Source organism: Neopsephotus bourkii, unplaced genomic scaffold, assembly GCF_033783945.1.
Source record: "Neopsephotus bourkii isolate Nb327-2 ecotype Australia unplaced genomic scaffold, CSIRO-AGI_Nbou_v1 NB_1358, whole genome shotgun sequence".
Lineage (NCBI taxonomy): Eukaryota > Metazoa > Chordata > Aves > Psittaciformes > Psittacidae > Neopsephotus > Neopsephotus bourkii.
The window spans coordinates 4359664-4382483 of record NW_026901837.1 but is presented as its reverse complement, the minus strand read 5'-3'; the positions used below and the strand labels follow the sequence as shown (position 1 = coordinate 4382483).

Here is a 22820-nt window from a genome sequence, read left to right as displayed (position 1 = left end):
GTGCCTGGAGAGGTTATTTATAGCACACACCCTAGTCCTGTGGTAGTAGCCGTGCCCGCAGGGCACTGTACGTCATGTACATGGAGAACCAGGGCATTGCTTTAAGGTTGCATAGAAGGAAGGAGAAACACAGCAAAGAGGACAGAAGGCAGCAGGCAACATTTGGGAGGGGAGCAGGCTGTGTGGAACAGGACTTGGCATTCCTTGTCCCCCAGATTTCAACCAGTTCCTGATGCCCCATTTTGGAAGAGAGGCTGAAGCAGTGGAGGGATATACGAGCAGTAAAGATTTTGCTAGCAGAGATGAAGATCAGGCTAGAGTTGATAATCAAGCTTTGCCCCAGACCCTATACTCCCACAAGCAAGACTGACCTTTTGACAGATGTTCTCATCTTCTTTCTTTAACCAAACCTGTTTCTCTGTCAATGGCTGTAATGGACCACTATCATGGCTAATTTATTTGTGCTTTTCCTAGCCTTCCCTAATGCTTTCCTATTCATTTCACAAGGCAGCAGGTTGAAATAAGCAACTTGCACAGCCTTTCTGGGTATTGAGGTTCTATTTCCAGTATTACAGCGAGGAAATAAAAACTAGACATGGGCAGAATAGGAGGCAAGTTTAGAAAAAAATAGTCTGCTTAGCTGACCTTTTTCAGTTTCAGTTTCTTTCCCCTTACACAAATTCCCTTTGTATCTTAGTATATATTGGGGGGGGGTGGGGGCAGGGGTTTTTAATGGAATTTAAGAACAGGAGGCTGCTTTTCTCTAGTAGTATTCAGAGAATTTAGCTTGTCTTTCAGATAGGCAAAAATCTCAGCTGCACTAAACAAGCACCTCTGATCTTGCTCTTCTGCTTTCTGCTGCACTCAGCCCATCAAGAGCATTTACGTTTTATGTCTAGTGTGACAGCCACCATGATGCTTCCTCTGGCCAGGTAGGTCTTTGAGGTTGGACTCCAAGCAGCTCTGCAGTCCCTCAGAGTCCTCCTTATCCCTGAGCAAAGCTGGGCCACAAATGCTAGCAGAGTGCAAGGTGTGCTGCCCAAGCCTGAGGCCAAGTACACATCAGTGAGCCAGCATATGCATGCGTACCATCATCATGGATGGTAGCTAAAGAGCTGAGAGAGGTGCGTACTCAGCACATAGCACAGACAAACTTAGCTGGGTTTCTTTCTAGGCAGAAAAGCTCCACTCACAAATGCTGTAGCTCAAAGTCACATCCCTTATATCAAGCTAACAATAGCTTACTTAAAACAAAAACAAAACAGAAAATAACAAACAAACCCCACAACAGATATCGACAGCCTAGCTTTGTGGTGTTTTGAGGATGAGAATTTATTGGGGGTTTTCAGGCCTTAATTTCTAAATGAAGTGGCATGGCTTCCAGATTTTTAAAACTGGCTGCTACTTTTGCACAGAAATAATTAGGTGGTACTGTACTCTGTAAGAGCAGTATTATGCTTCAAGGGTGTCTTTCTTTAGGAGCAGCTTTCCTGTTCCCTTCAGTGCACTGTTGTGCCTGCAACCCTGGTCCCTGCCTTAGTCCCATATCCCATCCCTGTGCCCTTACCTCTGGCTTTAATTTGGGATTATCCATGGAAGTTAGGAATTCGGCCTCTGGATCAAACTGAACAAAGGCCAAAATCTGAGTTGTCTCCATTGTACCTCTCTCTTTTGAGAGCATGCTCTGAGTGCCAATGTGATCTAGCCCCTATGGAGGACTACACATTTTTACCTTCTCAACTGTACCAGAAAAGGGCCAACATGTCTGAGGAATCTTTGAACATGAGCAGAGGCACACAACTCAGGGTCCTTGGAGAATACCGCATTTGGGGGATGGACAACAGCTGACCTGTTGTTTTGAGAGTCCTGCTTTAAGCATTTGTATTAGTTTGATCATTGGTCTCAAAGTATGCAGTGGGTCTTGAAGGAGCATAATTCTCAGTCCAGCCACAGAAAGCAAGAATAAAGTGGCTTAAAACCATCACTGTCCTCACTGGACTTCACGTTGCCCAAAGTAATTTATATAGCTTATTAGCTTTTGATGTGGGGATGCTGCCTAGTTACAGCAATGTTTCCTGTCTTCTGGAAAATCATCATTGACCAGATCTGTGCTATTTGTACATCTGCTGTGCTCCATCTAATCAAGCTCCTCAGAGCACACCAGAGCACTTTACAGTGTTTTCTTTAGCCACAACTGGAAACTTTATATTCTCTTTTGTGTCTTATTACTGCAGTTTTTCCAGTAAAAGTCAAGCAGCATTGCATTTCTGTCCCCATCCACATGGACAGTAGACTTTTATTATACTGAGCATTAAAATGGCCATATCGTGGCATCCTAAGATTATGGAAGGCTTCACTAATAAAGGTGGATGGTGGGAGGTCATTTCATTTTCGGTCTTCTCAGGAAATAGAAAGCTAATGGAAAAGCCATCTTTTGGAAATTGGATGTTGCCTCCTTGGTCCAAATCTTAATTCTTGAAATATCATGAGCACAGACTGATTTTTCAAGCAGGTGAAATAGCTGTAGTCTACAGAAGAATATTGCTAAGTATTTTATTCCACAGGTTTAAGGTTTTTACGATAAACTTTTAAGGGGCCTAGAAGCACACTGCAAGCAGAATTTCATTTATTATTTACTAAAAGAGTTGCAACTCTTGGGTATTCATTAGGAGAGAGGAGTTGTACAGGCTGCTCAGATATTCTCTCTGTGTTGTTAGAAGTACAGACACAACAGGCTCCTGCTATCAAAAGAGAAACACTAAAATTTGCAGGATAAGATACACAAATCAAGACAATGGGTTTGTAAACATAAACAGGCTTTCTAAGAGGTAAAATGTATACTCGGAACACTGCTATTTTTATAAGGCTGAATGACAATCCAAGCAATTTTGGAACAAATGTATTTGAGACTCCTCTTTTAAATTAGCAGCACATGTCAAAACCGACAGGATTTGTCTGGTAAATTATAGCTGCTGCTGCCCTTGCTGGATGTATGAATTCCAGTAAGGAACATGAAGATTGCTTGGGTTAGTTTCATGTCTAGGTTCTACTGGGAGGAAGGGGAAAGGAGAAAGGAAAGGAAGGGCATTTTCCTGGATTATACCGTGATGAGAAAACCTGTCTTAACTGAATTTCCAGGGACAAAAAATGACTGATTTTAGGCAGCAATGCCTCTTTTATGTTCTTTTTTCTATCTTTCTTTCTGTTAAGAGGAAGTGAAGAGCTGTTTATGTTTTTCTTCCCCCGCTTTCTCTCCTTGGGGCTTTTTCTCCAGCATACAGTTTGTTATGAAGTTTTGGAATGTGCTTTGCAGCACTGAGTAATACACTGAATAAAAATACCAAACATTTGATATCTTAGTTTAGTTGGAAAGGAGATTTTTGCTGCTGTTGCTTCTACTCATGTTGTACTTAAAGGGGTACTGCCAAAACAAAACCAAAGAATGCAGTTTGATTGTGGCCAGGTATATACAGAAGATGAGTTAGTGCTAATACTATTTTCATACTCTTTTAATACATAAGAGAAGCAAAGCACAACAGAAGTGCTTACCCGAAAACATGAGGTAATTCAGCTGATTCAAAGACTTTGAAAGTAGGATATGAAAAAACAGTGCAGGTTTTTGTTCTAAACACAAATTTAAAATACTAATATTGAGAACACAACATGAGCAAGACGCCAAGAGAGCAAGGCCAGGAGGTTTGGGTTGATGTTGCCTTTGTGTTGGTGATGACTAGCAGACCACTAGTGTTGCTTTGTAATCTATCAAAAAAGTAAAATATGTTTGAAAATGTTCTTGTTGGATGATGAGGAACACCCAAACATTTGTTCAGTGCATGGCAAGCTTTTCTGGTTTTTTTGTGAGCCTGTGTGACCTAACATCAGTTTTGGAGTCAATAACACAGGAGAACCTTAACTCTATGCCTAATCTGATGTCTGCAGAGGACCATTATTACTCTGTTTTCATCATTCTGTGGAGTCCTAACCACAGACCATACAAAGTGTTTGCTCCTACTCATAAACATCTAAGCATCTAACACCAAAAATACAGTGAGTGATGCAGGTGATAAATCAATCACAAGAAACCACTGTTAAAGTGTTGGTCTGCAGGTAGGAAAATATTGCAGATCAGTAATCTAACCTTTATGTTTGTAATTATCACTGGTAAAGGGTAAGGAGAGGTTGGGAGGGGGGGGATGAGGCAGTCTTCTGGGAAGGTTTCTCTGTTCATCACAGTCAGCATAAGACACAGCACATCAGTGCTTGTTTGAAAATCGAAGGTGCTGCAGTAAGTTAATCAGAATGGTGAACTGACCAGGACATGGCCAACTGAGAGCCGGAATGATAGTGAGGCAGCCTGGGAGAGGCTTTGAAAGTGAAGGCAAGCAGCTGGTATTTCGTAAGCAACAAGCAGCAAGTGGCAAGACCATGTAAGAGGTGATTACAGTTACAGCCTAGAAAAATGATCCTTGGAGAAACAGTGCAAACGTGTATCAGCAGGCGGAAATTACCCTGTCAAGATAAGAGGAAAAAGTGTTTTGCAATAATAACATGAGATGAGAATCTAGATGTGGATGGTCAGGAAAGGCTGTATTTTGCAGATGATTCTTTCAAAACATCTTTAAGAATTAAACACAAGCAGTATATGAGGACACAGAGTGAAGACCAGATCCAAGGATACAGCTAAGTCACCAACCTAAATGCTATGCAGTGTTAAGGATATTATTCCCACTAGTTAGGGTGCAGACAAATGCGTCTGTATTGAAGGTGGTTGAATTGTTTCTTACAAATAAGTTTACAAAACATATAAGGTAGAGGTGATCCCCTGGGTCCTGAAGGTGGGACAAGAAAATTCTTCAAGAGGACATCCTGAAAGAACAGAGTGGAGGAGAAGCGGGTAAGAATGGTGTAATGGAAACCAGGAGAAGGATAAGCCAACAGAATGAGCAACATCAAGGTGCTGATTTCTAGATTTGGTCACAGAGGAACTTGATTGTCCCTACTAGTTCTCCTGCCGAGCTGATTGGCAGGACCCACTATATTTTTCAGCAGAGGGCTGATACAGGGCTTGCCAACTGGCCAGCCACAAAGCTCACAGTCAGTGTGCACACCTTCTCTGAAATACTTCTGCATGCCTGTGGTGCCAAAGGAATTCCTGGAAGAGGTGTTTAAAGTTGAAGTTGACTGCAATTAATGTATGGTGAAAAGCACTTCAGCAGAGGAACCAGGGGTTGAAGGTGTTGCACAGAAAAGTCAAGGTAGCAAAGTGCATAGCTTGCCTCTTAGAAACAAGCATTATGGTAGTAGAACTTTTTACTTTTGAGAGATCGCTATGGTTCTGCAGTGGGCTGGTTTGTTTTGCTTGGTATTTGACTTGTCTTCTGAGCAATTTTGTTCTGTTCTGGGTTGGAAATGTGGAATATATTTGAACCAAGACAGATCAAGGGAGTGCAGATCAGCAACAGTAAGCTGTTGAACTGACCTTGAAGGTAATGCTGCTGGTAGCACGCTGGTACATCCCTGATAGCCTAAGTATCAGGATTTGTCTTGAAGCCTCTGCAGAATGACCCCACAGAGCAGTTCAAGAAATGCCCATATTCAGTGTGAGGGTTTCAAATATTTGTCTTAATTTCTAGAATTTTGAATAGTATTTGTTGTAATACATTTATTTTCCTTCACCACTTAACGTGATATTTCATGGCTACTATTGTTGGAGGGAAAGTGCCAAATCCTCCCCATTGGGTGTAAGCCAAGAGGGTAACCATGGTAGCAGTGTTTTACTCATCACTGGATCCTACAGCCCTTGGCTGGGAAAGAAAATAATCCAGACTACCTTGCAGTAGATGAAGAAATAAACCAAGACACTGGGGTGGTTTCATTTTGTTTATCTGAACCAAAAGAAAATTTGTATGATCAAGAAAGCCATATGTATTGTCGATTGAGATATACCAGGGTTAATTTGGCTGTAATTTAACAGTGTTGATTTGTCTGCATTTTACAGGCATGAATAACCGTGAAGTCTTGGAGCAAGTAGAACGTGGTTATCGGATGCCATGTCCTCAGGACTGTCCTATCTCCTTGCACGAGCTTATGATCCACTGCTGGAAAAAAGACCCAGAGGAGCGTCCAACCTTCGAGTATTTGCAGGGTTTCCTTGAAGACTACTTCACCGCAACAGAACCCCAGTACCAGCCTGGTGACAACCTGTAAACCCCTGGTCTCCAGACACTGTCACCAATTACCAGGTGTTTTTCAGCCCTGCCCCACCTGCCCTTCAGCTTCCAACTCTGTGATCAGTTTCTCCAGAGTGCAGCATCTTCCAGCACCGCCGTGCACAGGAGGGGCTGAAGCTGGGAACTTCCGCAGCCTTTGCCTATGACCACTTGTCCTAATAATCTGAATGTCCTGAATGAAAAGGAGAAAAACACTTGTTTGTTTTTTTTAATCAAAGACTCCAAAACTGCATTGTATTGATGTTATGTAAACTGCAAAACCTCTGTTCATTGTAAATAGTAACTCAGTGCCAATAACTGATCCTAGTGCTTTCCTTTTTTTAAAACGCAAAACCTATGTGATTTTAACTAGTCTTCTCCTGATTCAATTAAAAGTATTATTTTCCAGAAGTGGCCTCTTTGTCTAAAACATTTTTTTTCATGTTTTAACAAATAAAAAAAAAGTAAAATCAGGACAGGTGTTTGGTTTTTTGCTTTTTTATATATAAAATATATATAATATATATACATACCTGTACATACAGTATATGGGTGCTATTGCAGAGGAAATTCATTTGTGATCGAATGAATCCTGCTGCAGCAGTACCCAGAAAGCGATAATTTTACTGCAGACATGTAAACACTGGTGGGATTCTGAAAGCCAGTGATCTAATTTTTGGCTTTTGCCAAGCATGATTTTTTTAAATTGGATTGCACTTTTTGTTTATTATTATGTACCTGTAGATGGTTGTAACTTTGCTCTTTCAGGAATCATGTGCTGTATTTACAGTAATGTTTCCAATGTTTGACAAGTGTGTGATGATTTGTTCTTGAAATTAAAACGAACATATTTAAAGCAAGAAAACTACACCATCACCGTTTGAACTGGAAAATTGAAACTGCAAGGACTTCTTGTATCAAAACATGTATACTGAAATGTTTCAAAATGATTTATTAAACAGTGTAACCACATTCAGATGGTCTTAAAATCATAGCATTTTAGCCATGTCCACCTGCTAAACCATTGGTCATGCAACTAGGACTTTTCTGTTTTATGTGTAACATTTTTCCATTGTAAAATAAGTGTGTTAAATGTCCTGTACTGCTAATGAAATTACTTTCTCTATGTCTGCAAGTTCTCCAGTGGAATTACTATGCACTTCTTTACATTTCATGGAGGATGCACAGAACAAAGTATTACCTTTTCAGTTGTCTGTACCAGCCTTGAATTACTTACATTTAACCAAAAAAAAAAAAAAAAAAATTCCTTTCTATTTCTATTGAGTTTTTAATACTGAGTTTCAAATTTTAAAGTCTTAATTACATTTTGTTATGGTTTATTTGCAAGTTTACATTTTAAAACTGTTTAACTTTCTTAATTTAGTAATTAAAAAAGGAGCATTTTACATTTGGATAGTTGTTCTTTTGTTTAAACTGTGGAGATAATGGTGGAGAGGAGATAAAAGCTTTTCAAGAAGGGGTGTCATGCCATTTGGAGCACCATTTTTCATAGGAGTATGCAGAGCAGTTACCTATGGGACACCATTTTCCACATTATGAAGTCAATATGTTTTTAAACAGCTGGAGTTCAACTGTAAGGAAGATGGCTGAATGCATCACTAGTCTCTCATTTCTCTGTTCCACAAGCAGTTTATTCTTTAACAGTTCTGTTGCATTTAACGTGAATATCTTTACAAGTGTTGCAGGAAAAGATTTTCTATGCCTTGTATTCCTTTATTGCTTTAAAATATTGTGGCCAAGTAAGACTTCCTGACAGCTGGCAATTTTTTTTTAATCATTTCATACCTAGATTGTGAATTCATATTCTGAATACTCACACATTTGCTAAGAAGAACCTTTCTTCCATTCCTGAGAACTAACCCAATAATGAACTGAGATTCAGAGAAAAAATTGTCATCGTTTCAATATTTTATATAGAAAACACTGAGAATCCTCTTGCAAAGGAGGCTTCCACACTTAGCCTTTCTTGAAGTGTGAATTTATATGGCAATGTTCTTGTTACCAGATTTCCATGATAAATTGGTTAACATTTTACATGTAGAGTCTATAAGTAATGTTATGTACATGATATATTCAATGTTTGCTGTACCTGTGGCTGTGGAGTACGGAAGAGGCCATAATTCTTGTTGGACTTTCAGCTTCCTCTTAGTACTTGCAAAGCAAGTCATGGTCCTCTTTTTCGCACAGCTACCCCCCTGCCTTAAAACATCATCAACTGAACTGAAGACTCCATAGTAACACAGTGAGCTGGCAAAACCAAAATGTCACCTGCTCAGCCTATTGCTCAGTAGCAAACCCTGGCCATTCCACCAAGTTCCTTAGCAGCCACAGACTTAAGTTCAGTTTCCATCTGCAATGCAGGATGAGCCTAAACCATTAGTTTTGCCTATGTTTCTCACTGGAACTAAGACTCAGATGGGGCATTGTCGGGGTTTTATGGCCTTTATTTCTGATTCTTGGGTTTGCTGTTTCCTGTATCGGATTTGGTCTATGAGTACCATGTTGATCTCTGCCACATCTCTGCCTGCAGCTGGCTTGTGTGCAGACTGGTGCCACTGTTGAGTGGCAAATCCAGACCATTTCTCACTGGTAACTCTTCTGCTTATTTTTCTTAATGTTGGGAGTTTTATTGTTTGGGTTTTTTAATCTCTCAAATAAAAACATTAGCAAAAATTTAAACAAGGTTGTTAGCATTTTTGCTATAAATTAATAAAATCTTTTTCTTAACCACTGTGTATGTACCACAAATAGCTGTGGTGACTATAAAAGTAGAATTATGTGATCAAGAACCTCCTGTTTCTTCCTTTTTTCTTTTTTTTTTTTTTAATGTAAGGCTAAATAAATCACATCCACATAAAAACCACTGTCCAAATGCTCCCCCCAGCCAGCTGACCTGACTCCCAACTGACCCTTGGTGTGGTGTAGTTCCAGAAAAGGTGACTTTCCAGCAGCTGAAAGGATGCCATGAGGTGACCTGGGCATCTCTAGGTCAAGCTTAATCCTGTACCAGTCCCAGGAAAAACAACAAGCAGAAATGCAACACTGCTGCGAAAGGGACAGTTTGTAGAATTAATGCCTGTTATCACAGTTCTGTGGGAAGGGAATGATTGACTTGGTGGGTCTTCAGAAAGGACCAAAGTGTGTCAAAGGCAATAACATGATATTCTTTGGCTTCTGCAAACAGTGCTTGACTTTGTTCTATGTGATGCTCTGGTTTTGATTTAATTACCACTGTAGAAAAACAAAGCAAATGCAAAACAGAAAAGTTATTAACTTATGAAATTGCACGAATAATCACAAATGGAAAATCTGTCTCCAGTGCAAGTGTCTCTCCTAAGCCTCTAGACTGGAAAGGACTATCTGCAGACAGAGCACAGATTGCTAAATGTTTTTGACCTGGCCACATAACTTCAAGGTGAGTGGGAAGTTGCTCAAAATTATTTTAATATGCCCCATCCTTTTCTCAAATGCTGCAATGAAAAATGCAGTACACTAATGACTGCTACCACATTATACTAAAGGGGCTTATGGGCCTCACACGAGGCTGAGCCCAAGCATGCAAGAGCTATTAGGAGATATACAGTAGCTCCTCTTCTAATGTGTAGACAGTATTCATTCATCAAAGAAGAATTTTCCTGTCTAATGGGAAATTACCACCAGCAGTGCAGACAAAAGGATATTTATTTTCTCCAATCGTGCAAGCTTGAGGGTCTGTCTGTCTTTCAAGAATAACTGAAGTCTGTTTGTAGCTCAGATATCTCATTGTGTTCTACAGTCTCTAAGCAGTGATTATAATTTCCTGTGACTCATACACAGAGAAATTTTATCACTGAAGGGGCTCCCGTCAGTTGGGGCAGCATTCCCTGCCATCTTAACTGAATAAGCCACTTCAGTTTTGGATTTTCCAGCCCAGACCAAACTAGAACCTGTTCTCTTTCAACGGAAAAGGGAAGGAGGTATCTTGCCAGGATGGCACTGGTGTAGAGTGTTAGTCTCTCTCAGTGCTTCTGAATTTGCCAGGAGAACTTTCGACAGCTAAAACCAGATAATGGGGGCTCATTTTGAATGTTAGAGGGGAAATGCTAACTGATCTTAAGTCTGTGAGCTATCTTCTGTTGACTTTTTAATACAGCCAGTGTTTTCATGTGTGTGTGTGTATATCTGTATCTCAAAATGCAATTTGCACACAAAAGACATTTATGCCTATACAAGCATCATTCCATTCTTTCTCTGCAGCTGAATGCTTAACAAAAATGTAGGACTGAGACATGAATAGATTAGAGGACAGAATGGTGTTAAGAACAAAAGAGCTTCTCTCTGTTGTTTTGGGGTTTGGGGTTTGTTATTTTTCTGTTGTTCCCTGTCTCCTACTGCATGTTCCGTGTCTCCCACTATTCCCAGGCTGGAAGAGGGAGGGTAGCGGCAAGTACTACTGCCGCAGCCTGGTGATGACTTGGGTCCCTGGCTACTGCAAAGAGCAACCTGAAGCTGACTTGATAGTCAGGGCGAGAAGACATGTCTCCCAAGGGCATGGCTGCAGTTTGGGCCCTGTGGTGTGGGTTTGCAAGAGGGCAGAAAGGAATGCCTCCCAAGAAAAACAGGTCATCAGCTGGTAGGCTCTGCATCATGTCGTGCAGAGGGAGATCCAAAGGTCGCAGCACCAGCTGTGCTCAGAGTGCCTGTGTTTCACTGTGCCCAAGGATTTAGGTGATCAGATTAAAGCAGGCTGGTAAGCAGGAACTGCAGTTTATGTTACCAACTGTAAATATCTTCTCTGTTACAGGGTAGAGGTAAATAGTGTATGTCCAATGGGGGGGGGGATCACAGGACTAGTGTCCCTGTGACTTGGGAAGCAAGTGCTGCATCTGCCTGACCAGGCCAGATGGAAGTTCAATTGTTCAGCTCATTGTTGGGAATAACTCAGCATTAAGCTCTGTAAATAGCTAAAAGGGCAAAGAGCAAAGAAATGAGATTATCCTCCTTCCTCTAGAGCCAGACTACAGCTTGCCAAGGGCTCTGGTTTGCTTTTCTGTGCATCAGCATTTGTTGCTGAGCCCCCGCACCAAGAGTCTTGTGAAGTTTCCCCAGCTCCTTATTGTCACAGTTTCACACAAAATCCCTGAGCCCTGTAATGGATTGATTTTCATCGGAAAAGAAAAAAAGAGAAAAGGATGCAGGGAAGCTTTCTAACCATGTTGTAGCCTTACTCACATGTCCTGGGGCTCACCCTCATTCCAGAGGCCTACCTAAAAGCCCTGGTACCCCCTATACTTTATTGACTGCCACAGTTCAGGCTGTGGACTGCCTTCCAGCCCTGATACACTGCTGTATTTCTCCATTGAAGAGATGCACAGGAAGGGTTCCTGGTGTTGGAAAAGTTGTGTGGTGGTCCCAGCTAGCTCCTCCTGGCACTGAGCAGTGCCAGGGGCAATTCTGATGCTGGGCCAGGCTCCCAGGGGGAAATAATGATGCAGAAGGGGCCTGCAGTTTCCCTGGAGGCTCCTTTGGCTCCCACAGACACTGTGGTCCTGGCCATTGGCAGCAGCTTGGGCATGACTGTAGCTGCAGCTGGATCTTGGGGTGACTTGGCAGGGACTGTGTTGATACAGCCCACAGTCCCCCTGACAATGGAGAAGCAGATGCTAACTCCTCCTCCTAAAAAAGCAGAGGCAAAGAGCCAAATGAGGAACCATTTTGCATCTTGAAGACAGAGGACTAGGTACATTTGATGATATGAGAGCTCAAGTGTTCCCTCAAATTCCCATGCCTCCCAAAAGCAGCACGGCCGCCAGCTGAGCTTTGTACATGACCTCATATACATCCAGAGTATAAAGCACATACTGCATACTGAACATTTGCATATGTTACACATCTTTTGTTCCACTTGGGTGGCCTTCTCCTCCCCTTCCCCCTACCTCTCGCCCCATTACTCACCCACACAGCTCCCCTCACGTTATTCTAGACGTGTCATTTCTGAAGGACTACACATCCCAGTCCTGCGGAGAGTGGGTGCTCTGTTAATTGTCAAATGTTGGGTGGGTAATGATCAATGGATGACTAATTAGAAGCAAGAGGGAATGAAATAGGTATTACTTAGCTTCTGCTCTTAATTAAGAGCATGCATAATGCTGTGGGGAAAATCTTAGCAAATGGCAGGAGGGTTTTTGTCATTATGAAAGGTTTAATTAGAAACATTGCACAAGCTAACATCCAGGTACTGTTTTCTTTCCTTTCTGGTGTCTCTCCAAGGCGTGACTGAAAAATGCCAAAGCAAGAGCCTTAAAAAAAAAAAAAGGAAAAAAAAAGTGCAAATTATTTTTTTAGGCATGTGCCTAGCACTCTAAACAGCAAGACATGAAAGAAAGTCCCAGTTTCTCTGCAGAAAGCAGAGAGAAGCAGCAACGAGCAAGCCAAATCTAGAGGACTGAAGCAAGAGTGTCATGTGTGTTAAGCTAAGGGATAAATGTTCATTGCAATGTCTCCAGGTTAATTCACAGCACCAATGTTAAAAGTGGAGCAACATGACAGTGCTTTATTTGAACAGTTAATCATTTGGAAGCAAAAACATTTATGATTTAGTTCTCTGTGTAGACGTGGTAGGAAATACAGAAAGCAGCACTTGAAGTTGACATTATCTTGCTAATCAAAAATGAAATATTACAACTCCTGAAGGACTAGCAACCACTTTTTATAAGAAGTCTCCATGTTAGTTGCCTTGCCAATGAAAACACTCATCCTGCACTTGAATATTAATCTGTACTTTCTATGACGGGCCCAATGTGATGCATCACATTCTGCTTGTAAATAACGTACAGATGAGATACTAACTTTAAAGAGTCAGAGCTTGATCCAGATTTCAGTGAAGTCAACATGAAGACCTAAGAAATATAAAACAGGCCTTCATAAGGCAATTAGGATGGCCTCAGTTTTGGGGATGGGGGAGGCTTTTGAAATGCTGAAATAAACTTGGATATGTGTTCTCTGAGTTTCCTGATCCAAAAAACCAAGTTAATTGATAGCAGTTTCTACAATTTTGTGGAGAGTACTTAGGGTTGGACTGGACCCTGTCTGCAGACAGTGCTGTTCACACAGCCAGCAGAGAGTGTCTTTCAAGGTCTTTTTTTTCCCATTTCTCAGGCTGCTAAGAAAATACATAAAGCTCAAGTGAGAGGAAGAGCCTCAAGTACCTGCTGGTTTCTGGGGTCTGGCAAGTTAGAGAGGACAGACACTGGCCCATAGGTGTGATTTCTGGAGCTGGAAATGCTCACAAGGCCAGATTTCACAGTGTATTCCCCAGGCATCATGTCCTTGGGAGGAAGGCTACTCTGCACTCCTTTCTTTGGGCCACAAATACCCTTCAAATGAGTGGTCAGGATCAAAGTAACCCCGCAGGCCTGAATGCTGAGTGAGCTAGCAAGGGCATTTCTGTCACAGCCACAACCTGCCTCCTCCAGCCAACAGAGAGCTATCTACAGGGAAGGCAGGTAGCCACTGCTATATGCTGGGTGTCGCAGCCCCATGTTCAGGGTATTACCAATGGATAACAGAAGACTGAGTGTAACCAATGTTGGCATGGAAGCTCACTCCACTGCGTGAAGGGAGAGGTGTTTGTTGGCTACACAGCTCAGCCCTTTACAAACAAACCCCACAAATGTGGGTATAGATGCAACATCCCCATAGGATACTCTGTGCACTGAGCTCCCATGTCCATCTGCGACTGCCCGCACTCCCTGGGGAGCTGATCGACACACTGCAAACACTACGTCAGTCCTTCATGTAAGCCCAAGGAAGGTCAGGCGCTCCTCAGAGCAGCTCTCCCTCCCTGCTCCCATCCTCTCTACGTTCACCTAGGTCCTGATTTTGGCTCCTGCATGTCCTTGGGCTGCCATTCCCCACTGTGGCACACAGGCTGCAGTGGGGCCATTGTCGTTTCCAGGCAGGAGGCTGTCAGGGAGGCTGGGGAGCAGGGCAGCAGGCAGAAACAGGTGTCATGCAGCTCATGGCTCAGGCAGCTCTGTGGAAAAGGGGTGTTCATGGTGCAAAACAGGCATGCAGCGGAGCCACCATGCTTGACTGCAAACCAGAGGGATTAAACCCTCAGCTGACTCAATCAACTGTGGTTGTAATGCAGCCACTCTTGCTGCAAGCATCAACTGCCCGTCATGGCCGGGTCAGGCTGGGACCCGCTGACAGAGCAGGGACTGCATGGGCAGTCTGCGGGCAGGGAAGGACAACTTTGGGATGCACCAAAAGGGAGCCTTGGTGTCCTGTCGGCCTGTGCCTCAGCAGGGGAGGAAGGAGGGAGGGAAGGAAGGGGTCAGGATAGCCAGTTGGTGGGTCAGGCTGACATGGGACTTCTCCTGGAGGAAGACAGGCGCAGGCTGCATGGCATCACTGCACTGCTGCCAATACAATCGTATCTGGTGTTTGGCTTAGGGCACATGCTGTTCCAGCCGCTTGAATTTTCCCACCAGAAATGTGGGCAGTCATTCCTTGGCAAGAGGAAGTAAGTGCCTGGCTCATGGCTTTGCCATGGGGCTGACAGAATGGCAGGCTCCCAGGGAAGGCTGGTCCCAGGGAGGAATGCCAGGCAGGTGACTCCCTCCTCAGACCCTAGTGTCAAGATGCAGGGTCTAGAAGGGTGCAGGAAGGAGAAGTGGTGGCACTGCCTGAGCTCAGAGCTCAGCTATGGCTTGGACATCCCTGTGTGGCCGGACTGGCCTGTCAGGCATTCAGGCAGTGTGTGACGGCAGTCCACGGAGGATGAAGAGCCATGCACAAGTTGCATACAAGTCAGACTCCTCCCAGGGTTAAGTGAAGCAAATGTAGGCTAAAGATCAGGAAGAGCTTCTTGGAAGGGAGATGTGCTGAGTGGGGGGGGGTCAGGAGAGCAGTGTAGGCTGGGATGCACAGCTGTGTCCAGCGGGCTCAGCAGGGATTGCTGCTGTGGAGCCTGGCACTGCACCAACATAAGCAGCCACGGCTTGATGGGGCTCTTTGAACCCCACTGCACCGTGCCATCAGCACCAGTGTTACTCAGCCTTCAAGAGCTGCGCACATACATAAGGGTTTCAGCTTGTAAGAAAAGCAAGTTTCTACTCCTTGGGGGTGTAGAGAGAAACTTGGAAGTGTCTAGGAGTCTAACCTAAAGGAAAAAACCAACAAACAGTCGAGAAATCCCTTTTTTTTTTTTTTTGTTCTCCATATAGTTCTTATCCCCATCATGTGATTGTCTTCAGTAGTCTGAATCACAGTTGGTTTAACATTTGGCATTGACAACAAGCGACTGAGGACGGAAAGCAAAGGATGACTTTCCCGGCAAGGCGCACTATTTAGGAATCACACCGGGTTTCCCCTACAGCTGTTTATCTGTGGGGCTCACTCAGAGGCAGCCTGGCTTCCTCAGAGAGAGGGAGCGAGCCACACGCAGGAATGTCGAGAGAGTTTTAAGCTTCAAAGTGTCACTCCCCCCCCGGGGCTCCCTCTCCACCGCCGCCACGTTGTGCCGTGCCGTGCATGCCTCTTCCACTTCCTGCTGCAGAGCCAGTTCTGCCGCTTACCTGGGAGAGGCAGGGAGGGTGTCGTAAAAGGAAGAGAAAAAACCACCCGGCCGGCTGAGGAAGGAGCCCCGGGCACGGCGAGAGCGCGGCGGGGTGCGCAGGAGGCACTCCAGCCCTCTCGCTTTCCTTGGTCAGCTCAACGTGAGCAGCCCTCGCCTACAAGGTAAGAAGTGTGAGAGATGTTGCCTTTCTCAAGCCCTGTTTGTAATTAGCTGTTGTCCCACTTCTGGCTCTCAGTGGGTATTTTTCCCCCTCAAATTGCTGTCTGACTCGCTTTCTCCCCCTTCTCTCGTGCAATGATAGCCTGAGTTCCACAGATGTTTACAACATGTTTCAGCTGTTTCATTGAAGTTTTGGTTTGTTTTTTTTAAATCAGGAGGGTTTGGGGGTAAACACTGGGAACGGACACGCCTGGTGTCGAAATGTTGTCCTGCCTATTTGCAAAGCAGCCTGGCAATGCCTGGCAGCCAGGCCTGATCCCGCTCCCGCCCTGCGCGGCTGTGCAAGCTCAAGGTGGTTTGTTGGCAGACAGCTCTCTTCCCCTTCTCTCCCTCTCACTCTCTCTTTCCCTCTTCCTCTTCTCCCTCTTGCACTTCTCTTCTTTCCTTTTCTTTCACTTCCCTTTTCTTCCCCCTCTCCACCTCTCATTCCTCTTCTTTACCTTTCATCTCCTCTCCAGCTGCTCCAGGGCCATATAGGACAGACCTAGTGAGGGAGAGGTGGCTGTGAAATGTGAAGAAACAGGGTTGTAGACCCCTTTGGCACAGTTCTGCATGGCATTGGTATGGAAATAGTGGGTAATTAATTAGGATAAAATCAGCCATATAAAACCTGCTCCCATTTCACACAGTAGCTGATTGTTTCAGAATGCCACTTTTCTAGGGCTAGCTTTGGGTGGGCAGCTGGGCAGTGAGAACAGCAGTGGGCTTACTGGTCTTCAACCGCAACCAGTAACCACCAGACAAGAAATTCTCATTTCCTGGAAGCCCCAGGCCGTTCAAGGCCTGGCCTAGCCACATCCATGTCATTTCAAGCAGTCAGCAGTGCCCTGCCACACAGAACAGGGCTGTGAGTCCCACAATAGGTGATGCGGAAGACAGGGGTGCAAGAGGCACAGGAAGGAGGGATGGTGACCTCGTGATCACTCATCACTGCCACTGGCTGTTAGGAGCATCTGCCAGTTGTGCTGCAGCATGCAGTGCCATCAGCCTCTGAGGCTTGGCCTTCTCTTGCTGAGCACCAACAATGTCTTGAATGCTGTTCTTTATTTATTCTTTTTTTTTTTTAATGGGGTTGGGTTTTCTTTTGTCTTTGTAAGGCAGGAAACACGGCATGTGCAATTATGGCATTCATGTCTGTCAGTGCCCTCCACCCCCCGCAGCAGCTTTTGAAGTTTGGCAGAGAGTACACGTCTGAAACATATACATTTCTGCACAGTACATGAAAGCAAGCAAGCGAGGCTGTTCTCACGCTGGCAGAGGGAGATACGTCAGGTTCCCCCAGGCTTATCCACACCCCCCCACCACCCACATGCCCTGAGAGCAGGGAGGGACAAGGGATGCATCAGCCCCACAAAATACCAGAAGTTCTCATCCATTTGGAATTGAAGGTTCCAATGTAAGGCACAAAGCTATAGAAAAGCAAGCTGGGGAGATTTATGCCCCTCAGTGTGGTCCCCCCTGTCCAACCCCACTTATCTAGCCGCAATTTTGTGCCAGGATATTTAGATGTCCCGGGGCCATGGAATATCCCAGTTTGGGGGTTATTCAATGCCTACAGGAGTTTTATAATAATCAGAAATGAGTGGGATGTAATCTCTGGCAAACAAATACGTTTTTAAGAATACCTAAAAAACATTGCAGACATTTTTGTATTTCACAAAGATTAGAAAACTGTCAGGAAATGCTGCCTATATATGAGATGCCTGTTTGGATCCTGCTTCAGGGTGTTGTACTTCTAGTTTCTTACTACTTACTGCCTAACATTCCTACTACATGTATATGTCATGGGCAGAGAGAATGAATGGAGCAGCCCTGAGGAGAAGGACTTGTGGACATTGATTGACAAGAAGCAGTGTGCACTTGCACCCCAGAAAGCCAACCATATCCTGGGTTGCATCAAAAGCATTGTGACCAGCAGGTCAAGAGAGGTGATTCTTCCCCTGTACTCCATTCTCATGAGACCCTACCTGTGGTACTGCATTCAACTTTGAGCTGCCAACACAAGTGGGATGTGGAACTGCTTGAGGGAGTGCAAAGTAGGCCATGAAGATGCTCTGAGGGCTGGAGCACCTCTCGTATGAAGACAGGCTGAGAGAGCTGGGCTTGTCAGCCTGAAGGAAAGAAGGAGACCTTAGAGCAGCTTCCAGTACCTGAAGAGGGCCTGCAAGAAAACTGGAGAGGGACTTTTAGCAACAGTATGTAGTGACAGGACAAGGGATAGTGGCTTTAAACTGAAAGAGGGTAGAATGAGATTAGACATTACAAATAAATTCTTTACAGTGAGAGTGGTGAGGCACTGTCAAAAGTTGCCCAGAGAAGCTGTGGCTGCCCCATTCCCATCAGTGTTCAAGGCAAGGTTGGATGGGGCTTTGAGCAACCTGGTCTAGTGGAAGGTGTCCCTGCCCATGGCAGGGGGGTTGGAACTAAATGGTCTTAAAGGTTTCTTCCTACTCTAACCATTCTGTGATTCTATGAAATCAAAGTCTACACTAAAAAGGCAGAGAAATATCAGGTCTACACTAGCCTTTGCACCATGTATTGCGCAGTGAGCAACATGAAAGCTGCAAAAGGGAATGTGATGTTTGCCATGCAGGGAGGATGTTCTCCTGTTTTCCTGGCGTATGTAGACCTTCATGCCATGAATGTAGAAACTATGTAAAACCAACCATATTAACCACTGTTGAAGAGAAATGTTGTTTCCATGTTCTTTTTCTACTTTTACCAGAAGTCATAAAAATAAACATTACCTGCCCTAGAGGTCTTAAAATCTGGGCCAGGAATGTGACACATTGCCTTAGTCTTCACTGAAGAGGGTACCCAAAGGAGAGGATATGCCTCTGTGATGACATCAGCCAAAATTCTTCATGGTGAAGTGTGAAACTCTGGAGCTTGGATTTCCTTGACTGTTTATTTAGGTTATAGACCCAAAGCAGTTCCCATATTTGCACTTGCTCTCCTAAAAGAATTTGTCTCTGAGTTTTTTTGAGGAACGCTATGTGCAGTGTTTCTGTAGAAAAAGTTGCACTTAAAGCAAGTATACTTACACACACTTATCTGACCCCATGGCCCCAGCATTTGTTGCAATCTCAGTGTGTGCATCCTCGTGGCAGCTTGCAAATTCTGCATCTGCATAATCCTGTCTTGCAGACAGATATCAGCAGCATCAAAAAGTTTAAAGGACTCATCCAAATTACACAGGAATTATTTGGAAATCAAAAAATCCGTGTTCAGCCCCACCTTTTGTGATCCCAGCTTTGCCTTAATCTATACCTGTGCCATTTCAGAAATGCTTTGAGTGATGAATAAAAAGCCCTTCCCTTACACCACAGAAGGTAAGGTTTCTTTTTCATCCTAGTATTTTCTTTTTTAAGAATGTAGACAAATATAACTTTGATCAAAAGAGAAAAGATATTTTCTCCCTCTCCAGAAAAGACAGGAAGCACAGCTATGCTAGTGTTGCAGAGACTCTTCTGTTTCCTCACGACAGAAGTTTTCTAATCAAAAGCAGATAGACGGTTGGTTGTGTGCTTTGGGACAGTGCATCCTGACAAGTCTTTGTGCTGGGAAACAGATGAAATACTTGGCAGATTTTACAACCAGCCACGAGAAAACTGCACAGATAAGCCTGAGCCTAACACCCTTCCTCTCCCTGGCCAGCCCCTTGCCTCCATCATATGTTTTTAGGGGATTTGGGTCTTGCTTCAAACCTTCACACTTGAGTGCTCAGGCTCATCTCTACCAACCTGCAGAGAAATTTGTTCTTTTTTTATGCTCTCCCAGCAGTGGTGAGCCTCCCACCCAGCAGGAATAGTGGATGAACCTCTCCAGCTGTAGGAAGGCTCACAAGGGACCTGGGATGAGGTTTCTTCCCAGGAGCTTGAGTCACTGAGCACACACCCAGGAAGGTTATTTTGCTGCATTAATGCACATTGCAGAACTGGATGCATGAGCATAGGAAGGAAGTGAAGGAGAAAGGGTGGTTTACAGAGTTCCTTCAACATTTTTGAGAGCAGTCTAGGCCTGGCTACTCTGTCCTTTTAAGAAGGGCCTCTTCACTTTATTACAAGCAGAAATACATGCAACAGCTCCAGCTGGTTATCACCAATCTCCTACATAGTCATAGGTGCAGGTGGGATATTAAATTCTCAAAGCTTTCTGGCAATATCATGATCTGACTTGAAGATGCAGTATCTTTGGAAATGAGATTGGGCACATTCTACATTCTCCAGCGGTCTCTGTGCCAGAAAAGGGATCAGGCTACAGGTTTCTAGGGATATTTCAATATGCTGAAGCATTCCTTTACCCTAATTCTTCAACATGGGAGATCTAAGTGAATGATTTTTCTGTCCTGTGAATAACTATATTTGCAAGATAAGCTAGCTAGAAAAGTCAAAGGAAACCTAATGAAACTAGCACGAGGCAATGTAAAATAACAATATAATGGGCTCAGCACTGGGTCTTTTTCCAAAAGCCTGTTTCAGCTGAGCAGAAACAAAGTCCTGAAGCACTGCTTTTGGAGGAGGATGTTTCTGAATCATCTGTGGAATTTCCAAAGCAGTGTGGGGATTTCTGTCGGGAATTCCCATCCACATACCATTCCCGGCATTGCTGAAAAAGCGTTCAGCATGTCCTGGGGTTAATTTATCCTCAGGGCTATCTCTACCTACAGAGCTCTGCTGTTGTAACAACTTCTTTCTCCAACCAGAGCTACTGAGGGAGGAGGAGGATGAAGTCACTTTTCTTCCTTTTTAATGATGTGTCTGTTTTAACACCAAAGCCCTCAGCCCCTCAGTGCCTGCTACCTCAGCCCCACAGGAGCAAGGGCTGTGCATGAGTATCAAAACTCAGCTTTTGTGCTCAGCTATCCTGCAAATTTCATATTAAAAAGCTCTAGAAGCTTTTGCAGGTAAAAGCACAAGTGCTGGAGTCAGATCTCTCTTCTGTCTGACTAAATTATTTTTACTCAGATCTTTGGATTCTTTTGGAATTTTCAGAATGTTTAGGTCATGTTACACAGGAAAGAAATAAGGCTGTCATTTAAATATTGATTTGAGTATTAAGCATTCATCCATTCAGAGGACTAAACTAGTAGGAAAGACCTATTAAACTATTCTGAAGTAAGTCAGTTGAAGAGTTTAGTAGCTGATAATTTGACATACAGTTTAATAAGGTTTTAATATCCCTCCTCCAAAAGGCAGAGTAAATACAATAAATGACAAACTTGAAGGAAACACGTCTGAATTTTTCTGCCCATGTTGTGCCTCTCATTAGGTTCACGCAGTCTGTGCATGATCCATTTCACAGACAGACAGATGGCAGCAATGGAACTGAAAAAAAAAAAAAAGACAAAAAACTTTGGAGGTCGTAGCCTCCAAAGGAATTTATTAACTTCTAAATCCCATCTGACACCCAGTCTAAAACCTACTGAAGTCATTAGGGAGATTCCAATTTACTTCACTGAGCTCTGGACTGAGTTCTCAATTTCTCCAGAGAAATCTGTTCTTCTTGTCATCATGCCTGAACTAAAGGCTGTTGAATATAGAAGATCTGAATTCAAAGTGTTAATTTAGCATTTTGATCACTACTTCAGAGACCACCAAAGAAGCATCCTAGTGTATGATTCACTATAAATTCATTTCTGAAAATCCATGTTTGGATATTTGCTGAGGATTATATCTAATGAGAGGGATGCTCAGACAACAAGTGTAGCTAAAGAGGTAGAACTGTGCACCTCTACCGCACAGCTGAGCTTGTGCTTTGTGAATGCCAGGGTGAATTTTGCTTAAGGAGCCAGCTCACTGGAGGTGCTCAGAAAGGAGAATAAGAGTTTGCAATGTGATTTGAGCTGCTCCAGTGCGAGTCATTCAGTTTATGAGCTAATGGACAGATATCCACAAGTTGAAGCATGTCTGAGCTGGCACTTCGAGTCCAAATGAACCAAGAGTCAGGTTTACAAAGCTATTGAGATGAGACAGAGGCAGATGCCTTGCAGGGAGTTTGACACCTAACCTTACAGACGCTCCTCTAAGTCTGGCTGTGGACCACTCAGCAACTTTGCACCCTGATTTTTGTAAATCTGACTTTGCACTGTGTTGTCCTGGTGAGTCACCACCACAAGGCAGCCACCATTTAATTTAAACTGCAATCTGACCAAAGGTCCCCGGTAAAGACTGGTTTGCCAGTGCTGCACACAACAGCACAACATAAGTCCCTGTCACAGTCCTGTGCTGATTATGAGAGCTCAGGGTTTTCCCTTTCCCAGCACATCACTTACGACTGTCAGTGAACCGTGACTCAGCTAGCAGGCTGGCTTTAGTGATGTGGCATAGAGGAAAAGGGATGCAAACTGCAGGGAGAGATGCGTGATGGTGGTGAGCTGGCTGTCAGGATTTCAAGCCTGGGTGCTTGTATCGGAAGGAGCTGGTTTGGCACCAGACCCAGTGCTCTGACGCAGGGGGCTGCAGCTGTCAGAGGAACAGCATGGTCACTGTGTTGGTACAACTAATAGCAGCTCTGAGGACTTGCCTACGTGGGAAAATTTACCAGCATAATTATCCCACTGTAATTATCCCGGGATAAGTCTCTCTGTGAACGTGCTTATTATAACATGGGGTATGTATGCATATAAGGCAAATCTTCTGCATAGATAAGTTTTAAGTTAGACAGAGGAGGAATATTTACATTGCAGCCCAGCAGCAAAGCACAGTTTTTATCCTGCTTCCCAGCAGATGTTACACGCAGAATTTTCTATGCCAGAGATACTTTCAGGAGGAAATATATGTAATCTTATCTGATCAACATGAATGTAA

The 22820-nt window shown here is 43.8% G+C and overlaps 2 protein-coding genes and 1 long non-coding RNA gene across 8 annotated transcripts in view; 2 read left to right on the top strand and 1 right to left on the bottom strand.

Moving 5' to 3' along the window:
* FYN (FYN proto-oncogene, Src family tyrosine kinase) overlaps window positions 1-8960 on the top strand; it is a 142650-nt gene extending 133690 nt beyond the window's left edge. For all 3 annotated transcript variants that reach the window (XM_061366827.1, XM_061366828.1, XM_061366826.1), the window contains one exon: window positions 5999-8960. In XM_061366827.1, coding sequence (XP_061222811.1) covers window positions 5999-6207 — 209 coding nt within the window. In that variant the 3' untranslated portion in view covers window positions 6208-8960. The remainder of the gene's footprint in view (window positions 1-5998) is intronic.
* Window positions 7530-22820, bottom strand: part of LOC133219488 (uncharacterized) — a 20534-nt gene continuing 5243 nt past the window's right edge. Inside the window, exons 3-4 of the long non-coding RNA XR_009727453.1 lie at window positions 12165-12226; window positions 7530-7801 (exon numbers count right to left, since the gene is read on the bottom strand). This is a non-coding gene — a long non-coding RNA (uncharacterized LOC133219488). The remainder of the gene's footprint in view (window positions 7802-12164; window positions 12227-22820) is intronic.
* TRAF3IP2 (TRAF3 interacting protein 2) overlaps window positions 15740-22820 on the top strand; it is a 27036-nt gene continuing 19955 nt past the window's right edge. For 2 of the 4 annotated variants that reach the window (XR_009727452.1, XM_061366823.1), the window contains exon 1: window positions 15740-15953. The gene's annotated coding sequence lies outside the window, so the exon portion shown is untranslated. Of the gene's footprint in view, window positions 15954-16469; window positions 16573-19068; window positions 22624-22820 lie in introns of those variants that run through there. The other 2 variants (XM_061366824.1, XM_061366825.1) reach the window with 2 other exon arrangements.